Source organism: Scyliorhinus torazame, chromosome 22 (genome assembly GCF_047496885.1).
Source record: "Scyliorhinus torazame isolate Kashiwa2021f chromosome 22, sScyTor2.1, whole genome shotgun sequence".
NCBI classification, from domain to species: domain Eukaryota; kingdom Metazoa; phylum Chordata; class Chondrichthyes; order Carcharhiniformes; family Scyliorhinidae; genus Scyliorhinus; species Scyliorhinus torazame.
The window spans coordinates 10,341,966-10,369,892 of record NC_092728.1 but is presented as its reverse complement, the minus strand read 5'-3'; the positions used below and the strand labels follow the sequence as shown (position 1 = coordinate 10,369,892).

Sequence of the window (27,927 nt, the reverse complement as noted above, 5' to 3'; positions counted from 1 at the left end):
TCACTTATCCTCGTAGGTGGCACGGTTCATCTGTGCCTGTAGCTGGTAGGACCCACGACTGACTGACCGTCTGTGACCCCTCGCTCCCTGAGCTCGCAGGTCATCGTCAAAATCCTGGGCCAGTGAGGGTTTAAAATAAAAAGGACATGAGGGCGTGAAAGAAATATCTTTGTGCACAGGAGAGAGGGAGAGAGACACAGAGAGAGAGACAGAGAGAGAGAGAGGGAGAGACACAGAGAGAGAGACAGAGAGAGAGAGAGAGGGAGAGAGACAGAGAGAGAGAGACAGAGAGAGGGAGACAGAGAGAGAGAGAGGGAGAGAGAGACAGAGAGAGAGAGAGGGAGAGAGACACAGAGAGAGAGACAGAGAGAGAGAGAGAGAGAGACACAGAGAGAGAGACAGAGAGAGAGAGAGAGAGGGAGAGAGACAGAGAGAGAGAGACAGAGAGAGAGAGAGGGAGAGAGACACAGAGAGAGAGACAGAGAGAGAGAGAGAGGGAGAGAGACACAGAGAGAGAGACAGAGAGAGAGAGAGGGAGAGAGACACAGAGAGAGAGACAGAGAGAGAGAGAGAGAGAGGGAGAGAGACAGAGAGAGAGAGACAGAGAGAGAGAGAGGGAGAGAGACACAGAGAGAGAGACAGAGAGAGAGAGAGGGAGAGAGACACAGAGAGAGAGACAGAGAGAGAGAGAGGGAGAGAGACACAGAGAGAGAGACAGAGAGAGAGGGAGAGAGACACAGAGAGACAGAGAGAGAGAGAGGGAGAGAGACAGAGAGAGAGAGACAGAGAGAGAGAGACACACAGAGAGAGAGACAGAGAGAGACACAGAGAGAGAGACTCTGAGGAGTGGATAGATAACTCACAGGTACTTCACAATAATTCAAGTCCTGAACGTTTGGAGGCCAGTCGGACGCAGACGGCCACCGCAGCACCGTCACAAGGCCCAAGGCCTCCGCAGCAGAGGGAGCGAGTTCAACTCAACGGCCAGATGAAGCCCTCAGGCAGATCTGACTGTGCGGCCGTGATTGGGCGAGGCAAGGTCGCCAGCTGAGACTGATCCAAGGGGTTTTTGGGAGGAGGGTGGTGGGGTTTGGGAATCGAACAGCGGGAGTCGGGAGAGTGCGGGAGTAGGGAGAGTGCGGGAGTAGGGAGAGTGCGGGGGGGGGGGGGGGAGGACGAGGGAACCCAGCAGGCAGTTGAAGTGTCAAAGGATTAAAAACTGGAGGGATCGCCGATCAGAGGGAGGGGGTAGAGGTACAACATCACGGTGGGTGCGTTTCTCCAATAATGGTTGGGGGGGGGGTGAGAGACAGGGAACAGCACGCACACGCACACACACACACACACACATGCACACACACACAGTGACTCAGCAGCTTCACACAGCTCCTCAGCAAACACCCCATCGTCAGGGCATCCCAGAACTTACCCGCCCCTCCGGCCTCGGAACGGAGCGCGTTGGCTCCTGGAAGGAGGGGATAAAAATTAATTGCAGCGGCTCGGAGGAGCAAACAAATGAAAATATCCTCACAGCACCACACCCTGACACCCCCCCCCCCCCCCCCCCCAACCTTTCCCATCCTCTCCTGATGGAGCAGACTCCGGGCTTATGGGTCCCACCACTGCCTCATCCACTTCAGCATCAACCGAGACAGTGTTTGTGAGGTGGTGAGTTCTAGTGTAAGGATTCTCTCCTGCTTAATCCGTCTCTTTCCCTTCTTTCTCGGTATTACCATTTTTGGTCCGTGGATGATTAATGCCTTTAAGACCAAGCAACTTACCTTTAATCCAAAAACAGTAAACTCCGGCAGGATGCGCTGTCTGGTCTGACCCCGGACTGACTGGCTTGGCTTGTGGTCAATAAGCTGTCTCCAAACGCCAGGCTCTTTTCGGGGACAGACTGTGATTGGTTCTGCTGTCTCCGGAATGTTCCTTTGTGAGACCAGGTTTTACTTTTGTTTTGATGTCAAAAGCCTGGAGGGTGACAGCTCTGATTTCTCTCGGAATTCTTTCTAAAGGTCGGAGGTTAAAAACCACGCTCCCTCCACAGACAGACTGGACTGCAAGGAAATCCAGTTCAGCCACCAGCTGCAGGCGGGGTTCAGATGTTTGAAACCCTTTTAAAGTCTCGTGTGGGGAACTCTGTTCTGATTTCAGTAAGAATTGAACAGGCCTGAGGCTGTTCCTTTGAGTGAAAGCCCAGGTTGATTAAAGTCGAAGTGCCTCTCCAGAGGAAAACCTAGTATCTGGGAGTACCGACTGAATGCTCCTGCCAGAGGATCATCTCTAAGTGGCTTTGATTCTGGGAGGACAGCCTGCTGCAACGACTTCAACGTCGGAAGCAAGGACACTCATCTTTCATTTCAGATTCAGTTCCGTATTATTTTCACCCTTTCCCGCCCCTGCCTTTGTCCTGTGTGTGTTTGGGCAGAGGGTCGGACGGTAAAGTGGGGTAGTAAATTATTCCGTTATAATTACTTCACATTTCAACTTCTGTTGCAAATAAATAGTTGTTGCGTTCAATTTAGAAAACCTGGGGACTATAACTTATTGAGCAATCAAAGGGCCAAAGATTCTGCAAATTTTGTATAAATTATTGGATAATTCACGTGTGTTGGGACTCCGTGGGGCTGGAATCGACAGTGCACTAGTGTAGGGTGCCCTAACCTAGCACGTCACAGGAGGTTTTAGCACAGACTGGCACTCACTCATCTACGGGCTTACACACATGGGCGCACACGCATGGGACCCTGCGGACCCACCCAGCGGAGCTGATCTTTCAGCGATTAACATCTCGATGCTGGTCATGCTGGCTTGGGACTGAAAAATGTCCATAAGACCTAGGAGTGGAAGTAAGGCCATTCGGCCCATCGAGTCCACTCCACCATTCAATCATGGCTGATTTCAACTCCATTTACCCGCTCTCTCTCTCCATAGCCCTTAATTCCTCGAGAAATCAAGAATTTATCAACGTCTGTCTTAAAGACACTCAACGTCCCGGCCTCCACCGCCCTCTGTGGCAATGAATTCCACAGACCCACCACTCTCTGGCTGAAGAAATTTCTCCTCATCTCTGTTCTAAAGTGACTCCCTTTTATTCTAAGGCTGTGCCCCCGGGTCCTAGTCTCCCCAGCTAATGGAAACAACTTCCCTACATCCACCCTATCTAAGCCATTCATTATCTTGTAAGTTTCTATTAGATCTCCCCTCAACCTCCTAAACTCCAATGAATATAATCCCAGGATCCTCAGACGTTCATCGTATGTTAGGCCTACCATTCCTGGGATCATCCGTGTGGATCTCCGCTGGACCCGCTCCAGTGCCAGTATGTCCTTCCTGAGGTGTGGTGCCCAAAATTGCTCACAGTATTCTAAATGGGGCCTAACTAATGCTTTATAAAGCTTCAGAAGTACATCCCTGCTTTTATATTCCAAGCCTCTTGAGATGAATGACAACATTGCATTTGCTTTCTTAATTACGGACTCAACCTGCAAGTTTACCTTTTAGAGAATCCTGGACTAGGACTCCCAAGTCCCTTTGCACTTCAGCATTATGAATTTTGTCACCGTTTAGAAAATAGTCCATGCCTTTATTCTTTTTTCCAAAGTGCAAGACCTCGCACTTGCCCACGTTGAATTTCATCAGCCATTTCTTGGACCACTCTCCTAAACTGTCTAAATCTTTCTGCAGCCTCCCCACTTCCTCCATACTACCTGCCCCTGCATCTATCTTTGTATCATCGGCAAACTTAGCAAGAATGCCCCCAGTCCCGTCATCTAGATCGTTAATATATAAAGAGAACAGCTGTGGCCCCAACACTGAACCCTGCGGGACACCACTCGTCACCGGTTGCCATTCCGAAAAAGAACCTTTTATCCCAACTCTCTGCCTTCTGCCTGACAGCCAATCGTCAATCCATGTTAGTACCTTGCCTCGAATACCATGGGCCCTTATTTTACTCAGCAGTCTCCCGTGAGGCACCTTATCAAAGGCCTTTTGGAAGTCAAGATAGATAACATCCATTGGCTCTCCTTGGTCTAACCTATTTGTTATCTCTTCAAAGAACTCTAACAGGTTTGTCAGGCACAACCTCCCCTTACTAAATCCATGCTGACTTGTCCTAATCTGCCCCGGAACTTCCAAGAATTTAGAAATGTCATCCTTAACAATGGATTCTAGAATCTTGCCAACAACCGAGGTTAGGCTAATTGGCCTATCATTTTCCATCTTTTTCCTTGTTCCCTTCTTGAACAGGGGGGTTACAACAGCGATTTTCCAATCCTCTGGGACTTTCCCGGACTCCAGTGACTTTTGAAAGATCATAACTAACGCCTCCACTATTTCTTCAGCTATCTCCTTTAGAACTCTAGGATGTAGTCCATCTGGGCCCGGAGATTTATCAATTTTTAGACCTCTTAGTTTCTCTTGCACTTTCTCGATGGCTACCATATTCAACTCTGCCCCCTGACTCTCCGGAATTGTTGGGATATTACTCATGTCTTCTACTGTGAAGACTGACGCAAAGTACTTATTTAGTTCCTCAGCTATTTCCTTGTCTCCCATCACAAAATTACCAGCGTCATTTTGGAGCGGCCCAATGTCAACTTTTGCCTCCCGTTTGTTTTTAATGTATTTAAAGAAACTTTTACCATCATTCCTAATGTTACTGGCTAGCCTACCTTCATATTTGATCCTCTCTTTCCTTATCTCTCTCTTTGTTATCCTGTTTGTTTTTGTAGCCTTCCCAATCTTCTGACTTCCCACTACTCTTTGCCACATTATAGGCTTTCTCTTTTGCTTTGATGCATTCCCTAACTTCCTTTGTCAGCCATGGCTGCCTAATCCCCCCTCTGATAACCTTTCTTTTCTTTGGGATGAACCTCTGTACTGTGTCCTCAATTACTCCCAGAAACTCCTGCCATTGCTGTTCTACTGTCTTTCCCACTAGGCTCTGCTCCCAGTCGATTTTCGTCAGTTCCTCCCTCATGCCCCTGTAGTTACCTTTATTTAACTGTAACACCTTTACATCTGATTCTACCTTTCTTTCAAATTGGAGATTGAATTCTACCATATTATGATCACTGCCTCCTAAGTGCTCCCTTACTTTAAGATCTTTAATCAAGTCTGGCTCATTACATAACACTAAGTCCAGAATGGCCAGTTCCCTCGTGGGCTCCATCACAAGCTGTTCCAAAAAGCCCTCCTGTAAACATTCAATGAATTCCCTTTCCTTGGGTCCACTGGCAGCATTATTTACCCAGTCCACCTGCATATTGAAGTCCCCCATGATCACTGTGACCTTGCCTTTCTGACATGCACTTTCTATTTCGAGGTGCATTTTGTGCCCCCGGTCCTGACCACTGTTAGGAGGCCTGTACATAACTCCCATTATGGTTTTTTTGCCTTTGTGGTTCCTCAACTCTACCCACACAGACTCCACATCATCTGACCCTATGTCATTTAGTGCTATTGATTTAATTTCATTCCTAATTAACAAGGCAACCCCGCCCCCCTCTGCCTACCTCTCTGTCTTTTCGATAGGTTGTGAATCCCTGGATGTTTAAATGCCAGTCCTGAACCCCCTGCAACCACGTCTCTGTGATGCCTACCACATCATACCTGCCAGTCACAATCTGGGCCACAAGCTCATCTACCTTGTTCCGTACACTGCGCGCATTTAAATATAGCACCTTTAATTCTCTATTGACCGTCCCTTTTTGTTTTCTTAGTGTGGTGGACCTTGGTTTACTGAGCCTTTCCATACACTGTGTCATATTTTGTGGGATGGGGACTATCGTAACCACTCTTGGGTTTTGTCTGTTCGTGTTTTTTTGTATTCCTAAGCAGCTACGCTTCCCGCTGATTACTTCACCTCTTGGTTCCCTGACTTTCCCTTCCCCCCCCCCAATCACCACAGTCCCGGAGGACCACAGGCTGCACCCCACTTTGCGGTGGGGTGGTTTAGCTCAGATGACTGGACGGCTGGTTTACGATGCAGAGCGATGCCAGCACTGCGGGTTCAATTCCCATCCTGGCTCAGGTTACTCACGAAGGCCCCACCATCTCAGCCTTGCCCCTTGCCCGAGTTGTGGTGACCCTCAGGTTAAATCGCCACCAGTTAGCGCTCTCGCTCTCAAACGGGAGAGCAGTCTATGGTCCTCTGGGACTGAGGCGACATTTGCTTGGGAGTGAATGCCGCTGTTGGACCACCTTTCCTGGCACTGATTTGGAGGATCGTGAAAACGCTCTGCTGGTAGCAACTCTCCAGTGATTTGATTTATATTTGTCACAGCGATGTTTTTAAAAAACGTGTTTCAGATGCTGACAGCCAGTATGTCTGATAAAGCTGTGATTAAGGGGTTGTAAAGGGGTGGTAATCGTTGATTTAAACCATTTCCTTGTTTACAGATAGTGAGTGGACGAATGGAATATTGTTTTGGGATGTAGATAATTTATGGGGGATTGCGTTTTGGTCCTACTTGACCAGGTCATGGGACATCTAGTGGGAGGAGACAGAAGAATGTCTAATGCCTCAGGTCGAGATGTAATTAAGGGGAGGAGCCAGGTCTGTATGTACTTTCAGTCTGGCACAGGATTTGAAGTTGAACGGAAGTGTCTTTCAGTTTGCTCCTGAAAGGTTCTCTCCAAGGGCTCGGCACAGAGAAAAGCAAGTAAAACCCCATTGTTAACTTTATTTATAACTGGTCTTTGAGGTGCCTGGAACTGAGGTTATCCAAAGCATAAAGGAGGATGGAATACAGACACAAACAGACACACCAATAGGGATGCGTGCAGACACAGAGACACACGCGCAGGCACGTGTGCCCACCGCTCGCATGTGGACATGAACACAGCTATCCGCACGCACACGTACACACATCGTGGGGATGCCCACGAGCGCACACGTGTGCACCAGCACACAGCAGGAGTCACTCGAGAGCCAATCTCTCTGTTGGGTTTGCGATGGGGATGCACAAACGCCCAGCCTGACCTTGGTCAGCTGGCGATGGGGGGGGGGGGGGGGGGGGGGGCGGGATATGACTGTGCTGATGGATCACACAGGGCTCAGCAACGCTCCACGCCGTACCCCTCTACCCCCCCCCACTTCCTCCCCAGCATGCCGGCCCGGACCCCTCCCCATTACCTCCATGCGGTCCAGGGTGGTACGGCTGCTCCGGATGCTGTTGCTGTAAGCCCGGAAGCTGCTCTGCTCGGACAGGGGACCGTAGCGCTGGGCCAGGAGCTGACTGCGGAGCTTCAGGTACTGGCGCCGCAGCAGGGGGTCGAAGCCGCCCTTGGCATTCTCCCGCAGCAGCTGGCTCCGCCGGCGAATGTACTGCGTGCGGAACTGTGGGAAGTTGGAGGTTCGGTAAGCGTTGTACCTGCGGCGAGAGGGGAGGAGGGTCAATAGAACAAACACCACATCTGACGTATGTTTCCTTACTGAAGGAAGGATGTAAACGCGTTAGAAGCAGTTCAGAGATTTACTAGACTAACACCTGGAATGGGCGGGTTTTCTCATGAGGAAAGGTCAATCAAACGAGGCCTGTATCCGCTGGGCTGTAAAGGACTTGATTGAGTCATAAAAGATCCTGAGCGTGTGATGAATGTAAGAGATTGTTATATTTTATATATGTTCACACAGCCAGTATGTCTATTAAAGTGATTAAGGGACAGCACAGTGGTTAGCACTGCTGCCTCACAGCACCAGGGACCCGGGTTCGATTCCGGCCTTGGGTCACTGCGTGTGTGGAGTCTGTACGTTCTCCCCGTGTCTGCGTGGGTTTCCTCCGGGTGCTCCGGTTTCTTCCCACAGTCCAAAGATGTGCGGGTTAGGTGGATTGGCCGTGCTAAATTGCCCTTATTGTCCAAAGGTTAATTGGAATTGCAGGGATAGGACAGAGGAGTGGGAATAGGCAGGGTGCTCTTTCAGAGGGTCGGTGCAGACTCGATGGGCCGAAAGGCCTCCTTCTGCACGGCCGGTATTCTAAGGGGTGGTAAAAGTGAGGTAATCATTGATTTAAACCATTTCCTTGTTCCAGATGAGTGGGCGAATGGAATATTGTTTTGGGCTTTGGAGGGTCCCTGGGGTGTAGATATTTTGTATTTTGATCCTGGTTGACCAGGTCATGGGACATCTTGTGGGAGGAGACAGAAGAATGCCTTATGCTTCAGGCAGAGATGATGTAATTAAGAGGAGGAGCCAGGTCTGTCTGTACTTTCAGTTTGCCACAGGATTTGAAGTTGAACGGAAGTGTTTTTCAAGTTTGCTCCTGAAAGGGTCTCTCCAAAGTCTCGGCACAGAGAAAAGTAAACAAATCTGTTTGGTAACTTTATTTATAAGTGGTCTTTGAACTATATTGGTTTGCTTAATTGGAATATATATAGTTGCAGATGTAGAAGGTAAATTAACATTTTCCTTTTATTTAAGAACTGTTAACACTAGAGTTGTTACTTTGTTGCTCATGTGAATGATTCTGTGTTTAAATTAAAAGTTTATTTTAACATAAAAAGATACCAATTGGTCCGTTTTATCATTCCTGTGGTGCTGTCACCTTCCTTCACACTTTTACACATTACAAATAGTCGGGTTCGCATCCGGGATAATAACAGGGGGTCTTGTCAGGGTGGCTGTGGAGAGGATGTTTCCTCTTGTGGGAGAATCTCGAACCAGGGGGAGGGGTCACTGTTTAAAATTAAGAGGTCGCCCAATTAAGACGGAGATGAGGAGAAATTATTTTCTCTCAAAGAGTAGCAGGTCTCAGGAACTCCCTTCCTCAAGGTGGCACAGTGGTTAGCACAGTTGCTTTGCCGCTCCATAGTCCGGGGTTCAATTCCCCACGGGGTCACTGTCTGTGCGGAGTCTGCACGTTCTCCCCGTGTGTGCGTGGGTTTCCTCCGGGTGCTCCGGTTTCCTCCCACAGTCCAAAGATGTGCAGCTTAGGTGGATTGGCTAAAATTGCCCTTAGTGTCCCAAAAAAACAGGTTGGGTCACGGGGAAAGGGTGGAGGTTTGGGTGGGGTGCTCTTTCCAAGGGTGGGTGCAGACTCAAAGGACCGAATGGCCTCCTTCTGCACTGTAAATTCTATATCTATAAAAAAAGTTGGAAGCTGAACCTTTGAATATTGTTACGGTAGAGGTGGATAGATTCTCGATTAACGGTGGGAGGGGGTGAAAGGGGGGGGTGGGAGGAATGTGGGGTGGAGGTTACAATGAGATCAGCCAATGGAGGAGCAGGTCGATGGGCCTGCACCTGCTCCTAATTCGTACGTTTGTTATTAAGACGAATCATGGGTGGGTGAGACTAACCACAAGGTGAAATACTCACAGGGTTATCGGGCCTGTTGTCCAGGGTTCCCGTGACAACACATCTGGAATAACTCCAGTTTTGGTGTCCGCATTTAAAAACGGAGTTAATAGCATCGGAGACCAGAACTGCAGAGGTTCACTGGATTGATCCCTGGGATGGAGGCTGAGAAAACCGGGTCTGTATTCCCTGAAGCTTTGAAGAATAAGAGACGATCTAATTGAAACCTACAAGATTCTGAGGAGGTTTGACGAATAGCAAGGAAAGTCGTAGAAACCCAAGTGCCGAAGGAGGCCATTCGGCCCATCAAGTCTGCACCGACCCTCTGAAAGAGCACCCCACATAGGGTCAGGCCCCCACTTTTCCTCGTAACCCTTTGGACACGAAGGGGCAATCTGTGGACTGTGGGAGGAAACCGGAGCATCCGGAGGAAACCCACGCAGACACGGGGAGAACGTGCAGACTCCGCACGGACAGTGACCCAGCGGGGAATCGAACCCGGGTCCCTGGCGCGGTGAGGCAGCGGCGCTAACCACAGGACCGCCCTTATGGCTTGATGGTGAAACATGGGGTTGAAACGGGGGGATTGTCTCACTGGACGGGGCATCCGAAACACGGTGGCGGGGTGGGGGGGCACAGCCTCAGGGTGAGGGAGGGGGGCACAGCCTCAGGATGGTGGGGGGGGGCACAGCCTCAGGGTGAGGGGGGGGGCACAGCCTCAGGATGGTGGGGGGGGGCACAGCCTCAGGGTGAGGGGGGGCACAGCCTCAGGGTGAGGGGGGGCACAGCCTCAGGATGGTGATGGGGGGCTCAGAATGGTGAGGGAGGGGCACAGCCTCAGGATGGTGAGGGGGGGGCACAGCCTCAGGGTGAGGGGGGGCACAGCCTCAGGATGGTGGGGGGGCACAGCCTCAGGGTGAGGGGGGGCACAGCCTCAGGGTGAGGGGGGGCACAGCCTCAGGATGGTGATGGGGGGCTCAGAATGGTGAGGGGGGGGCACAGCCTCAGGATGGTGGGGGGGGCACAGCCTCAGGGTGAGGGGGGGCACAGCCTCAGGGTGAGGGGGGGGCACAGCCTCAGGATGGTGGGGGGGGGCACAGCCTCAGGGTGAGGGGGGGCACAGCCTCAGGGTGAGGGGGGGCACAGCCTCAGGATGGTGATGGGGGGCTCAGAATGGTGAGGGAGGGGCACTGCCTCAGGATGGTGAGGGGGGGGCACAGCCTCAGGACGGTGAGGGGGGGCACAGCCTCAGGACGGTGAAGGGGGGCACAGCCTCAGGACGGTGAGGGGGGGCACAGCCTTAGGATGGTGGGGGGGGCACAGCCTCAGGACAGTGAGGGGGGGGCACAGCCTCAGGACAGTGAGGGGGGGGCACAGCCTCAGGAGGGGGAGGGAGGGGCACAGCCTCAGGACGGTGAGGGGGGGCACAGCCTCAGGACGGTGAGGGGGGGGCACAGCCTCAGGACGGTGAGGGGGGGGCACAGCCTCAGGATGGTGAGGGGGGGCACAGCCTCAGGATGGTGAGGGGGGGGCACAGCCTCAGGATGGTGAGGGGGGGCACAGCCTCAGGATGGTGAGGGAGGGCACAGCCTCAGGATGGTGAGGGGGGGGCACAGCCTCAGGACGGTGAGGGGGGCACAGGCCTCAGGATGGTGAGAGGGGGCACAGCCTCAGGACGGTGAGGGGGGTAGCCTTAGGACGGTGAGGGGGGGGCACAGCCTCAGGACGGTGAGGGGGGGCACAGTCTCAGGACGGTGAGGGGGGGCACAGTCTCAGGACGGTGAGGGGGGGGCACAGTCTCAGGACGGTGAGGTGGGGGGCACAGCCTCAGGATGGTGAGGGGGGGCACAGCCTCAGGACAGTGAGGGGGGGGCACAGCCTCAGGACGGTGAGGGGGGCACAGCCTCAGGACGGTGAGGGGGGCACAGCCTCAGGACGGTGAAGGAGGGGCACACCTCAGGATGGTGAGGGAGGGGCACAGCCTCAGGATGGTGAGGGAGGGGCACAGCCTCAGGATGGTGAGGGGGGGGGCACAGCCTCAGGATGGTGAGGGGGGCACAGCCTCAGGACGGTCAAGGGGGCACAGCCTCAGGACGGTGAGGGGGGGCACAGCCTCAGGACAGTGAGGGGGGGCACAGCCTCAGGAGGGGGAGGGAGGGGCACAGCCTCAGGACGGTGAGGGGGGGCACAGCCTCAGGACGGTGAGGGGGGGGCACAGGCTAAGGACGGTGATGGGGGGGCACAGCCTCAGGGCGGTGAGGGGGGGGCACAGCCTCAGGATGGTGAGGGGGGCACAGCCTCAGGATGGTGAGGGGGGGGCACAGCCTCAGGATGGTGAGGGGGGGGCACAGCCTCAGGACGGTGAGGGGGGCACAGCCTCAGGATGGTGAGAGGGGGCACAGCCTCAGGACGGTGAGGGGGGGCACAGTCTCAGGACGGTGAGGGGGGGGCACAGTCTCAGGACGGTGAGGTGGGGGGCACAGCCTCAGGATGTTGAGGGGGGGGCACAGCCTCAGGACGGTGAGGGGGGGGCACAGCCTCAGGACGGTGAGGGGGGCACAGCCTCAGGACGGTGAGGGAGGGGCACAGCCTCAGGACGGTGAGGGAGGGGCACAGCCTCAGGATGGTGAGGGGGGGGCACAGCCTCAGGATGGTGAGGGAGGGGCACAGCCTCAGGATGTTGAGGGGGGGCACAGTCTCAGGACGGTGAGGGGGGGCACAGCCTCAGGACGGTGAGGGGTCGCACAGCCTCGGGACTGTGAGGGGGGGCACAGCCTCAGGACTGTGAGGGGGGCACAGCCTCAGGACGGTGAGGGGGGGGCACAGCCTCAGGACGGTGAGGGGGGGGCACAGCCTCAGGACGGTGATGGGGGGGGCACAGCCACAGGATGGTGAGGGGGGGGCACAGCCTCAGGATGGTGAGGGAGGGGCACAGCCTCAGGATGTTGAGGGGGGGCACAGTCTCAGGACGGTGAGGGGGGGCACAGCCTCAGGACGGTGAGGGGTCGCACAGCCTCGGGACTGTGAGGGGGGGCACAGCCTCAGGACTGTGAGGGGGGCACAGCCTCAGGACGGTGAGGGGGGGGCACAGCCTCAGGACGGTGAGGGGGGGGGCACAGCCTCAGGACGGTGATGGGGGGGGCACAGCCTCAGGACGGTGAGGGGGGGGCACAGCCTCAGGATGGTGAGGGGGGCACAGCCTCAGGACGGTGAGGGGGGGCACAGCCTCAGGACGGTGAGGGGGGGGGCACAGCCTCAGGACGGTGAGGGGGGCACAGCCTCAGGACGGTGAGGGTGGGGGCACAGCCTCAGGACGGTGATGGGGGGCACAGCCTCAGGATGGTGAGGGGGGCACAGCCTCAGGATGGTGAGGGGGGGGCACAGCCTCAGGACGGTGAGGGGGGGCACAGCCTTAGGACGGTGAGGGGGGGCACAGCCTCAGGACGGTGAGGGGGGTAGCCTTAGGACGGTGAGGAGGGGACAGCCTCAGGACGGTGAGGGGGGCACAGCCTCAGGACGGTGAGGGGGGCACAGCCTCAGGACGGTGAGGGGGGCACAGCCTTAGGATGGTGAGGGGGGGCACAGCCTCAGGACGGTGAGGGGGGGGCACAGCCTCAGGACGGTGAGGGGGGCACAGCCTCAGGACGGTGAGGGTGGGGGCACAGCCTCAGGACGGTGATGGGGGGGCACAGCCTCAGGACGGTGAGGGGGGTAGCTTTAGGACGGTGAGGGGGGGACACAGCCTCAGGACGGTGAGGGGGGGCACAGACTCAGGACGGTGAGGGGGGGACACAGCCTCAGGATGGTGCGGGGGAGGGGCACAGCCTCAGGATGATGAGGGGGGGGCACAGCCTCAGGACGGTGAGGGGGGGGCACAGCCTCAGGACGGTGATGGGGGGGCACAGCCTCAGGGCGGTGAGGGGGGGGCACAGCCTCAGGATGGTGAGGGGGGGCAGAGCCTCAGGACGGTGAGGGGGGGCACAGCCTCAGGACGGTGAGGGGGGGGGGCACAGCCTCAGGACGGTGATGGGGGGGGCACAGCCTCAGGGCGGTGAGGGGGGGGGCACAGCCTCAGGATGGTGAGGGGGGCACAGCCTCAGGATGGTGAGGGGGGGCACAGCCTCAGGATGGTGAGGGGGGCACAGCCTCAGGACGGTGAGGGGGGCACAGGCCTCAGGATGGTGAGAGGGGGCACAGCCTCAGGACGGTGAGTGGGGGCACAGTCTCAGGACGGTGAGGGGGGGCACAGTCTCAGGACGGTGAGGGGGGGGGGCACAGTCTCAGGAAGGTGAGGTGGGGGGCACAGCCTCAGGATGGTGAGGGGGGGGCACAGCCTCAGGACGGTGAGGGGGGGGCACAGCCTCAGGACGGTGAGGGGGGCACAGCCTCAGGACGGTGAGGGGGGCACAGCCTCAGGACGGTGAGGGGGGCACAGCCTCAGGACGGTGAGGGAGGGGACAGCCTCAGGATGGTGAGGGAGGGGCACAGCCTCAGGATGGTGAGGGAGGGGCACAGCCTCAGGATGGTGAGGGGGGGGCACAGCCTCAGGATGGTGAGGGGGGGGCACAGCCTCAGGTTGTTGAGGGGGAGCACAGCCTCAGGACGGTCAAGGGGGCACAGCCTCAGGACGGTGAGGGGGGGCACAGCCTCAGGACAGTGAGGGGGGCACAGCCTCAGGAGGGGGAGGGAGGGGCACAGCCTCAGGACGGTGAGGGGGGGGCACAGGCTCAGGACGGTGATGGGGGGGCACAGCCTCAGGGCGGTGAGGGGGGGGCACAGCCTCAGGATGGTGAGGGGGGCACAGCCTCAGGATGGTGAGGGGGGGCACAGCCTCAGGATGGTGAGGGGGGGCACAGCCTCAGGATGGTGAGGGGGGCACAGCCTCAGGACGGTGAGGGGGGCACAGCCTCAGGATGGTGAGAGGGGGCACAGCCTCAGGACGGTGAGGGGGGGCACAGTCTCAGGACGGTGAGGGGGGGGCACAGTCTCAGGACGGTGAGGTGGGGGGCACAGCGTCAGGATGGTGAGGGGGGGCACAGCCTCAGGACGGTGAGGGGGGGGCACAGCCTCAGGACGGTGAGGGGGGCACAGCCTCAGGACGGTGAGGGAGGGGCACAGCCTCAGGACGGTGAGGAAGGGGCACAGCCTCAGGATGGTGAGGGGGGGGCACAGCCTCAGGATGGCGAGGGAGGGGCACAGCCTCAGGATGTTGAGGGGAGGCACAGCCTCAGGACGGTCAAGGGGGCACAGCCTCAGGACGGTGAGGGGGGGCACAGCCTCAGGATGGTGAGGGGGGGCACAGCCTCAGGACGGTCAAGGGGGCACAGCCTCAGGACGGTGAGGGGGGGCACAGCCTCAGGACGGTCAAGGGGGCACAGCCTCAGGACGGTCAAGGGGGCACAGTCTCAGGACGGTGAGGGGGGGCACAGCCTCAGGACTGTGAGGGGGGCACAGCCTCAGGACGGTGAGGGGGGGCACAGTCTCAGGACGGTGAGGGGGGGCACAGCCTCGGGACTGTGAGGGGGGGCACAGCCTCAGGACTGTGAGGGGGGCACAGCCTCAGGACGGTGAGGGGGGGGCACAGCCTCAGGACGGTGATGGGGGGCACAGCCTCAGGACAGTGAGGCGGGCGGCACAGCCTCAGGACAGTGAGGGGGGGGCACAGCCTCAGGACGGTGAGGGGGGGGCACAGCCTCAGGACGGTGAGGGGGGCACAGCCTCAGGACGGTGAGGGGGGGCACAGCCTCAGGACGGTGAGGGGGGCACAGCCTCAGGATGGTGAGGGGGGGGCACAGCCTCAGGATGGTGAGGGGGCACAGCCTCAGGATGGTGAGGGGGGGGCACAGCCTCAGGACGGTGAGGGGGGGCACAGCCTTAGGACGGTGAGGGGGGGCACAGCCTCAGGACGGTGAGGGGGGGCACAGCCTCAGGACGGTGAGGGGGGGGCACAGCCTCAGGACGGTGAGGGGGGCACAGCCTCAGGACAGTGAGGGTGGGGGCACAGCCTCAGGACGGTGATGGGGGGCACAGCCTCAGGATGGTGAGGGGGGCACAGCCTCAGGATGGTGAGGGGGGGCACAGCCTCAGGATGGTGAGGGGGGGGCACAGCCTCAGGACGGTGAGGGGGGGCACAGCCTCAGGATGGTGAGGGTGGGCACAGCCTCAGGACGGTGAGGGGGGGCACAGCCTCAGGACGGTGAGGGGGGGCACAGCCTCAGGATGGTGAGGGGGGTGCACAGCCTCAGGACGGTGATGGGGGGCACAGCCTCAGGATGGTGAGGGGGGGCACAGCCTCAGGACGGTGAGGGGGGTAGCCTTAGGACGGTGAGGGGGGGACACAGCCTCAGGACGGTGAGGGGGGGCACAGACTCAGGACGGTGAGGGGGGACACAGCCTCAGGATGGTGCGGGGGGGGGCACAGCCTCAGGATGGTGAGGGGGGGCACAGCCTCAGGATGGTGAGGGGGCACAGCCTCAGGGTGGTATGGGGGGGCACAGCCTCAGGACGGTGAGGGGGGGGCACAGACTCAGGATGGTGAGGGGGGGGCACAGCCTCAGGACGGTGAGGGGGGGACACAGCCTCAGGATGGTGCGAGGGGGGGGCACAGCCTCAGGATGGTGAGGGGGGGGCACAGCCTCAGGATGGTGAGGCGGGGCACAGCCTCAGGACGGTGAGGGGGGGCACAGCCTCAGGACGGTGAGGGGGGGCACAGCCTCAGTACGGTGATGGGAGGGCACAGCCTCAGGATGGTGAGGGGGGCACAGCCTCAGGATGGTGAGGGGGGGGCACAGCCTCAGGATGGTGAGGGGGCACAGCCTCAGGATGGTGAGGGGGGGGCACAGCCTCAGGATGGTGAGGGGGGGGCACAGCCTCAGGATGGTGAGGGGGGCACAGTCTCAGGACGGTGAGGGGGGGCACAGCCTCAGGACGGTGAGGGGGGGCACAGCCTCAGGATGGTGAGGGGGGGGCACAGCCTCAGGATGGTGAGGGGGGGCACAGCCTCAGGACGGTGAGGGGGGGCACAGCCTCAGGATGGTGAGGGGGGGCACAGCCTCAGGACGGTGAGGGGGGGCACAGCCTTAGGACGGTGAGGGGGGGGGCACAGCCTCAGGACGGTGAGGGGGGGGCACAGCCTCAGGACGGTGAGGGGGGGGCACAGCCTTAGGACGGTGAGGGGGGGGGCACAGCCTCAGGACGGTGAGGGGGGGGCACAGCCTCAGGACGGTGAGGGGGGGGCACAGCCTCAGGAGGGTGAGGGGGGGCACAGTCTCAGGACGGTGATGGGGGGGGCACAGCCACAGGATGGTGAGGGGGGGGCACAGCCTCAGGATGGTGAGGGAGGGGCACAGCCTCAGGATGTTGAGGGGGGGCACAGTCTCAGGACGGTGAGGGGGGGCACAGCCTCAGGACGGTGAGGGGTCGCACAGCCTCGGGACTGTGAGGGGGGGCACAGCCTCAGGACTGTGAGGGGGGCACAGCCTCAGGACGGTGAGGGGGGGGCACAGCCTCAGGACGGTGAGGGGGGGGCACAGCCTCAGGACGGTGATGGGGGGGGCACAGCCTCAGGACGGTGAGGGGGGGGCACAGCCTCAGGATGGTGAGGGGGGCACAGCCTCAGGACGGTGAGGGGGGGCACAGCCTCAGGACGGTGAGGGGGGGGGCACAGCCTCAGGACGGTGAGGGGGGCACAGCCTCAGGACGGTGAGGGTGGGGGCACAGCCTCAGGACGGTGATGGGGGGCACAGCCTCAGGATGGTGAGGGGGGCACAGCCTCAGGATGGTGAGGGGGGGGCACAGCCTCAGGACGGTGAGGGGGGGCACAGCCTTAGGACGGTGAGGGGGGGCACAGCCTCAGGACGGTGAGGGGGGTAGCCTTAGGACGGTGAGGGGGGGACAGCCTCAGGACGGTGAGGGGGGCACAGCCTCAGGACGGTGAGGGGGGCACAGCCTCAGGACGGTGAGGGGGGCACAGCCTTAGGATGGTGAGGGGGGGCACAGCCTCAGGACGGTGAGGGGGGGGCACAGCCTCAGGACGGTGAGGGGGGCACAGCCTCAGGACGGTGAGGGTGGGGGCACAGCCTCAGGACGGTGATGGGGGGGCACAGCCTCAGGACGGTGATGGGGGGGCACAGCCTCAGGACGGTGAGGGGGGTAGCTTTAGGACGGTGAGGGGGGGACACAGCCTCAGGACGGTGAGGGGGGGCACAGACTCAGGACGGTGAGGGGGGGACACAGCCTCAGGATGGTGCGGGGGAGGGGCACAGCCTCAGGATGATGAGGGGGGGGCACAGCCTCAGGACGGTGAGGGGGGGGCACAGCCTCAGGACGGTGATGGGGGGGCACAGCCTCAGGGCGGTGAGGGGGGGGCACAGCCTCAGGATGGTGAGGGGGGGCAGAGCCTCAGGACGGTGAGGGGGGGCACAGCCTCAGGACGGTGAGGGGGGGGGGCACAGCCTCAGGACGGTGATGGGGGGGCACAGCCTCAGGGCGGTGAGGGGGGGGGCACAGCCTCAGGATGGTGAGGGGGGCACAGCCTCAGGATGGTGAGGGGGGGCACAGCCTCAGGATGGTGAGGGGGGCACAGCCTCAGGACGGTGAGGGGGGCACAGGCCTCAGGATGGTGAGAGGGGGCACAGCCTCAGGACGGTGAGTGGGGGCACAGTCTCAGGACGGTGAGGGGGGGCACAGTCTCAGGACGGTGAGGGGGGGGGGCACAGTCTCAGGAAGGTGAGGTGGGGGGCACAGCCTCAGGATGGTGAGGGGGGGGCACAGCCTCAGGACGGTGAGGGGGGGGCACAGCCTCAGGACGGTGAGGGGGGCACAGCCTCAGGACGGTGAGGGGGGCACAGCCTCAGGAGGGGGAGGGAGGGGCACAGCCTCAGGACGGTGAGGGGGGGGCACAGGCTCAGGACGGTGATGGGGGGGCACAGCCTCAGGGCGGTGAGGGGGGGGCACAGCCTCAGGATGGTGAGGGGGGCACAGCCTCAGGATGGTGAGGGGGGGCACAGCCTCAGGATGGTGAGGGGGGGCACAGCCTCAGGATGGTGAGGGGGGGCACAGCCTCAGGATGGTGAGGGGGGCACAGCCTCAGGACGGTGAGGGGGGCACAGCCTCAGGATGGTGAGAGGGGGCACAGCCTCAGGACGGTGAGGGGGGGCACAGTCTCAGGACGGTGAGGGGGGGGCACAGTCTCAGGACGGTGAGGTGGGGGGCACAGCGTCAGGATGGTGAGGGGGGGCACAGCCTCAGGACGGTGAGGGGGGGGCACAGCCTCAGGACGGTGAGGGGGGCACAGCCTCAGGACGGTGAGGGAGGGGCACAGCCTCAGGACGGTGAGGAAGGGGCACAGCCTCAGGATGGTGAGGGGGGGGCACAGCCTCAGGATGGCGAGGGAGGGGCACAGCCTCAGGATGTTGAGGGGAGGCACAGCCTCAGGACGGTCAAGGGGGCACAGCCTCAGGACGGTGAGGGGGGGCACAGCCTCAGGATGGTGAGGGGGGGCACAGCCTCAGGACGGTCAAGGGGGCACAGCCTCAGGACGGTGAGGGGGGGCACAGCCTCAGGACGGTCAAGGGGGCACAGCCTCAGGACGGTCAAGGGGGCACAGTCTCAGGACGGTGAGGGGGGGCACAGCCTCAGGACTGTGAGGGGGGCACAGCCTCAGGACGGTGAGGGGGGGCACAGTCTCAGGACGGTGAGGGGGGGCACAGCCTCGGGACTGTGAGGGGGGGCACAGCCTCAGGACTGTGAGGGGGGCACAGCCTCAGGACGGTGAGGGGGGGGCACAGCCTCAGGACGGTGATGGGGGGCACAGCCTCAGGACAGTGAGGCGGGCGGCACAGCCTCAGGACAGTGAGGGGGGGGCACAGCCTCAGGACGGTGAGGGGGGGGCACAGCCTCAGGACGGTGAGGGGGGCACAGCCTCAGGACGGTGAGGGGGGGCACAGCCTCAGGACGGTGAGGGGGGCACAGCCTCAGGATGGTGAGGGGGGGGCACAGCCTCAGGATGGTGAGGGGGCACAGCCTCAGGATGGTGAGGGGGGGGCACAGCCTCAGGACGGTGAGGGGGGGCACAGCCTTAGGACGGTGAGGGGGGGCACAGCCTCAGGACGGTGAGGGGGGGCACAGCCTCAGGACGGTGAGGGGGGGGCACAGCCTCAGGACGGTGAGGGGGGGGCACAGCCTCAGGACGGTGAGGGGGGCACAGCCTCAGGACAGTGAGGGTGGGGGCACAGCCTCAGGACGGTGATGGGGGGCACAGCCTCAGGATGGTGAGGGGGGCACAGCCTCAGGATGGTGAGGGGGGGCACAGCCTCAGGATGGTGAGGGGGGGGCACAGCCTCAGGACGGTGAGGGGGGGCACAGCCTCAGGATGGTGAGGGTGGGCACAGCCTCAGGACGGTGAGGGGGGGCACAGCCTCAGGATGGTGAGGGGGGTGCACAGCCTCAGGACGGTGATGGGGGGCACAGCCTCAGGATGGTGAGGGGGGGCACAGCCTCAGGACGGTGAGGGGGGTAGCCTTAGGACGGTGAGGGGGGGGACACAGCCTCAGGACGGTGAGGGGGGGCACAGACTCAGGACGGTGAGGGGGGACACAGCCTCAGGATGGTGCGGGGGGGGGCACAGCCTCAGGATGGTGAGGGGGGGCACAGCCTCAGGATGGTGAGGGGGCACAGCCTCAGGGTGGTATGGGGGGGCACAGCCTCAGGACGGTGAGGGGGGGGCACAGACTCAGGATGGTGAGGGGGGGGCACAGCCTCAGGACGGTGAGGGGGGGACACAGCCTCAGGATGGTGCGAGGGGGGGGCACAGCCTCAGGATGGTGAGGGGGGGGCACAGCCTCAGGATGGTGAGGCGGGGCACAGCCTCAGGACGGTGAGGGGGGGCACAGCCTCAGGACGGTGAGGGGGGGCACAGCCTCAGTACGGTGATGGGAGGGCACAGCCTCAGGATGGTGAGGGGGGCACAGCCTCAGGATGGTGAGGGGGGGCACAGCCTCAGGATGGTGAGGGGGGCACAGCCTCAGGATGGTGAGGGGGGGGCACAGCCTCAGGATGGTGAGGGGGGGGCACAGCCTCAGGATGGTGAGGGGGGCACAGTCTCAGGACGGTGAGGGGGGGCACAGCCTCAGGACGGTGGGGGGGGGCACAGCCTCAGGATGGTGAGGGGGGGGCACAGCCTCAGGATGGTGAGGGGGGGCACAGCCTCAGGACGGTGAGGGGGGGCACAGCCTCAGGATGGTGAGGGGGGGCACAGCCTCAGGACGGTGAGGGGGGGCACAGCCTTAGGACGGTGAGGGGGGGGGCACAGCCTCAGGACGGTGAGGGGGGGGCACAGCCTCAGGACGGTGAGGGGGGGGCACAGCCTTAGGACGGTGAGGGGGGGGGCACAGCCTCAGGACGGTGAGGGGGGGGCACAGCCTCAGGACGGTGAGGGGGGGGCACAGCCTCAGGAGGGTGAGGGGGGGCACAGTCTCAGGACGGTGATGGGGGGGGCACAGCCACAGGATGGTGAGGGGGGGGCACAGCCTCAGGATGGTGAGGGAGGGGCACAGCCTCAGGATGTTGAGGGGGGGCACAGTCTCAGGACGGTGAGGGGGGGCACAGCCTCAGGACGGTGAGGGGTCGCACAGCCTCGGGACTGTGAGGGGGGGCACAGCCTCAGGACTGTGAGGGGGGCACAGCCTCAGGACGGTGAGGGGGGGGCACAGCCTCAGGACGGTGAGGGGGGGGGCACAGCCTCAGGACGGTGATGGGGGGGGCACAGCCTCAGGACGGTGAGGGGGGGGCACAGCCTCAGGATGGTGAGGGGGGCACAGCCTCAGGACGGTGAGGGGGGGCACAGCCTCAGGACGGTGAGGGGGGGGGCACAGCCTCAGGACGGTGAGGGGGGCACAGCCTCAGGACGGTGAGGGTGGGGGCACAGCCTCAGGACGGTGATGGGGGGCACAGCCTCAGGATGGTGAGGGGGGCACAGCCTCAGGATGGTGAGGGGGGGGCACAGCCTCAGGACGGTGAGGGGGGGCACAGCCTTAGGACGGTGAGGGGGGGCACAGCCTCAGGACGGTGAGGGGGGTAGCCTTAGGACGGTGAGGGGGGGACAGCCTCAGGACGGTGAGGGGGGCACAGCCTCAGGACGGTGAGGGGGGCACAGCCTCAGGACGGTGAGGGGGGCACAGCCTTAGGATGGTGAGGGGGGGCACAGCCTCAGGACGGTGAGGGGGGGGCACAGCCTCAGGACGGTGAGGGGGGCACAGCCTCAGGACGGTGAGGGTGGGGGCACAGCCTCAGGACGGTGATGGGGGGGCACAGCCTCAGGACGGTGAGGGGGGTAGCTTTAGGACGGTGAGGGGGGGACACAGCCTCAGGACGGTGAGGGGGGGCACAGACTCAGGACGGTGAGGGGGGGACACAGCCTCAGGATGGTGCGGGGGAGGGGCACAGCCTCAGGATGATGAGGGGGGGGCACAGCCTCAGGACGGTGAGGGGGGGGCACAGCCTCAGGACGGTGATGGGGGGGCACAGCCTCAGGGCGGTGAGGGGGGGGCACAGCCTCAGGATGGTGAGGGGGGGCAGAGCCTCAGGACGGTGAGGGGGGGCACAGCCTCAGGACGGTGAGGGGGGGGGGCACAGCCTCAGGACGGTGATGGGGGGGCACAGCCTCAGGGCGGTGAGGGGGGGGGCACAGCCTCAGGATGGTGAGGGGGGCACAGCCTCAGGATGGTGAGGGGGGGCACAGCCTCAGGATGGTGAGGGGGGCACAGCCTCAGGACGGTGAGGGGGGCACAGGCCTCAGGATGGTGAGAGGGGGCACAGCCTCAGGACGGTGAGTGGGGGCACAGTCTCAGGACGGTGAGGGGGGGCACAGTCTCAGGACGGTGAGGGGGGGGGGCACAGTCTCAGGAAGGTGAGGTGGGGGGCACAGCCTCAGGATGGTGAGGGGGGGGCACAGCCTCAGGACGGTGAGGGGGGGGCACAGCCTCAGGACGGTGAGGGGGGCACAGCCTCAGGACGGTGAGGGGGGCACAGCCTCAGGACGGTGAGGGGGGCACAGCCTCAGGACGGTGAGGGAGGGGACAGCCTCAGGATGGTGAGGGAGGGGCACAGCCTCAGGATGGTGAGGGAGGGGCACAGCCTCAGGATGGTGAGGGGGGGGCACAGCCTCAGGATGGTGAGGGGGGGGCACAGCCTCAGGTTGTTGAGGGGGAGCACAGCCTCAGGACGGTCAAGGGGGCACAGCCTCAGGACGGTGAGGGGGGGCACAGCCTCAGGACAGTGAGGGGGGCACAGCCTCAGGAGGGGGAGGGAGGGGCACAGCCTCAGGACGGTGAGGGGGGGGGGCACAGGCTCAGGACGGTGATGGGGGGGCACAGCCTCAGGGCGGTGAGGGGGGGGCACAGCCTCAGGATGGTGAGGGGGGCACAGCCTCAGGATGGTGAGGGGGGGCACAGCCTCAGGATGGTGAGGGGGGGCACAGCCTCAGGATGGTGAGGGGGGGCACAGCCTCAGGATGGTGAGGGGGGCACAGCCTCAGGACGGTGAGGGGGGCACAGCCTCAGGATGGTGAGAGGGGGCACAGCCTCAGGACGGTGAGGGGGGGCACAGTCTCAGGACGGTGAGGGGGGGGCACAGTCTCAGGACGGTGAGGTGGGGGGCACAGCGTCAGGATGGTGAGGGGGGGCACAGCCTCAGGACGGTGAGGGGGGGGCACAGCCTCAGGACGGTGAGGGGGGCACAGCCTCAGGACGGTGAGGGAGGGGCACAGCCTCAGGACGGTGAGGAAGGGGCACAGCCTCAGGATGGTGAGGGGGGGGCACAGCCTCAGGATGGCGAGGGAGGGGCACAGCCTCAGGATGTTGAGGGGAGGCACAGCCTCAGGACGGTCAAGGGGGCACAGCCTCAGGACGGTGAGGGGGGGCACAGCCTCAGGATGGTGAGGGGGGGCACAGCCTCAGGACGGTCAAGGGGGCACAGCCTCAGGACGGTGAGGGGGGGCACAGCCTCAGGACGGTCAAGGGGGCACAGCCTCAGGACGGTCAAGGGGGCACAGTCTCAGGACGGTGAGGGGGGGCACAGCCTCAGGACTGTGAGGGGGGCACAGCCTCAGGACGGTGAGGGGGGGCACAGTCTCAGGACGGTGAGGGGGGGCACAGCCTCGGGACTGTGAGGGGGGGCACAGCCTCAGGACTGTGAGGGGGGCACAGCCTCAGGACGGTGAGGGGGGCACAGCCTCAGGACGGTGAGGGGGGGCACAGCCTCAGGACGGTGAGGGGGGCACAGCCTCAGGATGGTGAGGGGGGGGCACAGCCTCAGGATGGTGAGGGGGCACAGCCTCAGGATGGTGAGGGGGGGGCACAGCCTCAGGACGGTGAGGGGGGGCACAGCCTTAGGACGGTGAGGGGGGGCACAGCCTCAGGACGGTGAGGGGGGGCACAGCCTCAGGACGGTGAGGGGGGGGCACAGCCTCAGGACGGTGAGGGGGGCACAGCCTCAGGACAGTGAGGGTGGGGGCACAGCCTCAGGACGGTGATGGGGGGCACAGCCTCAGGATGGTGAGGGGGGCACAGCCTCAGGATGGTGAGGGGGGGCACAGCCTCAGGATGGTGAGGGGGGGGCACAGCCTCAGGACGGTGAGGGGGGGCACAGCCTCAGGATGGTGAGGGTGGGCACAGCCTCAGGACGGTGAGGGGGGGCACAGCCTCAGGATGGTGAGGGGGGTGCACAGCCTCAGGACGGTGATGGGGGGCACAGCCTCAGGATGGTGAGGGGGGGCACAGCCTCAGGACGGTGAGGGGGGTAGCCTTAGGACGGTGAGGGGGGGACACAGCCTCAGGACGGTGAGGGGGGGCACAGACTCAGGACGGTGAGGGGGGACACAGCCTCAGGATGGTGCGGGGGGGGGCACAGCCTCAGGATGGTGAGGGGGGGCACAGCCTCAGGATGGTGAGGGGGCACAGCCTCAGGGTGGTATGGGGGGGCACAGCCTCAGGACGGTGAGGGGGGGGCACAGACTCAGGATGGTAAGGGGGGGGCACAGCCTCAGGACGGTGAGGGGGGGACACAGCCTCAGGATGGTGCGAGGGGGGGGCACAGCCTCAGGATGGTGAGGGGGGGGCACAGCCTCAGGATGGTGAGGCGGGGCACAGCCTCAGGACGGTGAGGGGGGGCACAGCCTCAGGACGGTGAGGGGGGGCACAGCCTCAGTACGGTGATGGGAGGGCACAGCCTCAGGATGGTGAGGGGGGCACAGCCTCAGGATGGTGAGGGGGGGGCACAGCCTCAGGATGGTGAGGGGGGCACAGCCTCAGGATGGTGAGGGGGGGGGCACAGCCTCAGGATGGTGAGGGGGGGGCACAGCCTCAGGATGGTGAGGGGGGCACAGTCTCAGGACGGTGAGGGGGGGCACAGCCTCAGGACGGTGAGGGGGGGCACAGCCTCAGGATGGTGAGGGGGGGGCACAGCCTCAGGATGGTGAGGGGGGGCACAGCCTCAGGACGGTGAGGGGGGGCACAGCCTCAGGATGGTGAGGGGGGGCACAGCCTCAGGACGGTGAGGGGGGGCACAGCCTTAGGACGGTGAGGGGGGGGGCACAGCCTCAGGACGGTGAGGGGGGGGCACAGCCTCAGGACGGTGAGGGGGGGGCACAGCCTTAGGACGGTGAGGGGGGGGGCACAGCCTCAGGACGGTGAGGGGGGGGCACAGCCTCAGGACGGTGAGGGGGGGGCACAGCCTCAGGAGGGTGAGGGGGGGACAGAGCCTCAGGACGGTGAGGGGGGGCACAGCCTCAGGATGGTGAGGGGGGGCACAGCCTCAGGACGGTGAGGGGGGGCACAGCCTTAGGACGGTGAGGGGGGGGGCACAGCCTCAGGACGGTGAGGGGGGGGCACAGCCTTAGGACGGTGAGGGGGACACAGCCTTAGGACGGTGAGGGGGGGGCACAGCCTCAGGATGGTGAGGGGGGGACAGAGCCTCAGGACGGTGAGGGGGACACAGCCTTAGGACGGTGAGGGGGGGGCACAGCCTCAGGATGGTGAGGGGGGGCACAGCCTCAGGATGGTGCGGGGGGGGCACAGCCTCAGGACGGTGAGGGGGGGCACAGCCTCAGGATGGTGAGGGGGGGCACAGTCTCAGGACGGTGAGGGGGGGACACAGCCTCAGGACAGTGAGGGGGGGGCACAGCCTCAGGATGGTGCGGGGGGGGCACAGCCTCAGGACGGTGAGGGGGGGCGAACGACACGGCGTTGCATCCAAGGCAATCGGCAGCCCCGACTCCCATCCCCCCGCCCCAGCACTGCCAGAGCCCGGCACAGGCTGAACCTTACCCGGCACAGGCTGAACCCTACCCGGCACAGGCTGAACCCTACCCGGCACAGGCTGAACCCTACCCGGCACAGGCTGAACCCTACCCGGCACAGGCTGAACCCTACCCGGCACAGGCTGAACCCTACCCGGCACAGGCTGAACCCTACCCGGCACAGGCTGAACCCTACCCGGCACAGGCTGAACCTTACCCGGCACAGGCTGAACCTTACCCGGCACAGGCTGAACCCTACCCGGCACAGGCTGAACCCTACCCGGCACAGGCTGAACCCTACCCGGCACAGGCTGAACCTTACCCGGCACAGGCTGAACCTTACCCGGCACAGGCTGAACCCTACCCGGCACAGGCTGAACCTTACCCGGCACAGGCTGAACCCTACCCGGCACAGGCTGAACCCTACCCGGCACAGGCTGAACCCTACCCGGCACAGGCTGAACCCTACCCGGCACAGGCTGAACCTTACCTGGCATCAACAGCTAACACCTGCTGCCAGACCGCTGCCATCACACACAAACGGGCAGGTCTTCAGGGACTGGTGGGGCCTCCGCGGGGGCACGCGACCATCTGCAAGAGAGCGGACAAAAGGAATAACAGAAAAACCTGCTCACCTGGCATCGGCACACATTGCAGGGGAGGTCGGCAAATATTCTGTCCCGTCCGGGGGCCGACAGACCCCAGAATCTACACGGACTCTCGAATCAGAGCTGCATAGAGCACTCACTACCACAGGCACAGAGAGGACTGCAGTATCAGGAATGAATCCGTGGGTCAAACTCCCGGAGGCTGCCGTGTTGGAGGGTCGGAGCCGAGGGGAGCATCACACCTTCGGGAAGACTGAGTCCCTGACTGGTCTCTAAATTGGGTGCAAGAATCCCAGAGCCAATACTGGAGAGGAGGGCAGGGGAAGAGTTCCCTTCGATGTCCTGCGACCAATACTTATCCCTCAGACAACATTATCTGCACGTTGCTCCTTGCGGGATCTGACTGTGTATTAAATGGCTGCTGGCTTTCCGGAGTGCCGTGCAAAGCTCCTTCACCGACTGCCAGGCTGTGCAAAGTCAGGTTCACTCCACATCATCCCCACCCCCGCCGGAGGCTGGACGCAGCACCCAGGAGCAGCCCGTCCAGCGGAGATCCAGAGGGAAGCCCCAAGTATCCCTCACGCGGCCACACATTCTAACCCACGGGCAGGACAGGACAAGGCCGGTCTGTCCCTTCTCACCTCTCGGAATAGCTGGAGGCAATGAGGAGCAAAAACATTTACAGGCCCTTAAACCCCTCACAACGCTGTAATTCCCCCAATCCTGGGTTTTTTTTTAAACGGGCAAAATAAGGGCATCACGGTGGCGCAGTGGGTTAGCACTGCTGCCTCACGCCGCCGAGGTCCCAGGTTCGATCCCGGCCCCGGGTCACTGTCCGTGTGGAGTTTGCACATTCTCCCCGTGTTTGCGTGGGTTTCACCCCCACAACCCAAAGATGTGCAGGCTAGGTGGATTGGCCACGCTAAATTGCCCCTTAATTGGAAAAAATGAATTGGGTACTCTAAAATTTAAATAAAAATAAAAGAGGCAAAACAAAACTCACTAAATTTTCAGATTAGTCATTCATTCATGGGTTGTAGGGTGTCGCTGGCTCAGGTCCCGCATTTACCCCCCCCCCCCCCACCCATCCCCAATTGCCCCTCGAGTTGGTGGGTGAGCCGCCTTCTTGACCAGCTGCAGTTCCGTGTGGGGTGTCGATCAAGCGGGGCTGCTTTGTCCTGGATGGTGTCGAGCGTCGCGAGTGTTGGAGCTGCTCTCATCCAGGCAAGTGGAGAGTTTCCATCACACTCCTGACTTGTGCCTTGGAGATGGTGGATAGTGTTTTTTTGGGGGGGGGGGCCAGGAGGTGAGTTACTTTCCCAGCCTCTGACCTGCTCTTCCAGTCTTCGCCAGACTCAGGGGAGGCGCCAGAGGACCGGAGAATTGCAAATCATACGGCCCTGTTCAAAAGAAAGTTTCTAAACATAAAACATAGAAAATACATTACAGAATAGGCCCTTCGGCCCACGGTGTTGTGCCGAACCTTTGTCCTAGATTAATCATAGATTATCATTGAATTTACAGTGCAGAAGGAGGCCATTCGGCCCATTGAGTCTGCACCGGCTCTTGGAAAGAGCACCCTACCCAAACTCAACACCTCCACCCAACACCAAGGGCAATTTTGGACATTAAGGGCAATTTATCACGGCCAATCCACCTACCCTGCACATCTTTGGACTGTGGGAGGAAACTGGAGCACCCGGAGGAAACCCACGCAG

At 61.8% G+C, this 27,927-nt stretch overlaps 1 protein-coding gene across 1 annotated transcript; it reads right to left on the bottom strand.

Annotated features, from left to right (window-relative positions):
• Positions 1-27,565, bottom strand: LOC140399423 (WD repeat-containing protein 13-like). The gene is made up of 5 exons (XM_072489001.1): positions 27,541-27,565; positions 26,092-26,192; positions 7,145-7,382; positions 1,430-1,465; positions 1-114 (listed from the first exon to the last, which is right to left on the bottom strand). Exons 2-5 carry the CDS (start codon positions 26,130-26,132, stop codon positions 1-3), a joined length of 429 nt encoding a protein of 142 aa, XP_072345102.1. The 5' UTR covers positions 26,133-26,192; positions 27,541-27,565.
• Between the last annotated feature and the right edge of the window lie 362 nt (positions 27,566-27,927).

Excerpts from the sequence above, each read along its gene's own strand:
- LOC140399423 (XM_072489001.1), bottom strand. The coding sequence starts at position 26,132 with ATGGCAGCGGTCTGGCAGCAGGTGTTAGCTGTTGATGCCAG. Across the intron at positions 7,383-26,091 it reads GTGTTAGCTGTTGATGCCAG|GTACAACGCTTACCGAACCT; the intron begins GTAAGGTTCAGC and ends CTCTCGCCGCAG. Across the intron at positions 115-1,429 it reads TTCCGAGGCCGGAGGGGCGG|GATTTTGACGATGACCTGCG; the intron begins GTAAGTTCTGGG and ends TCACTGGCCCAG.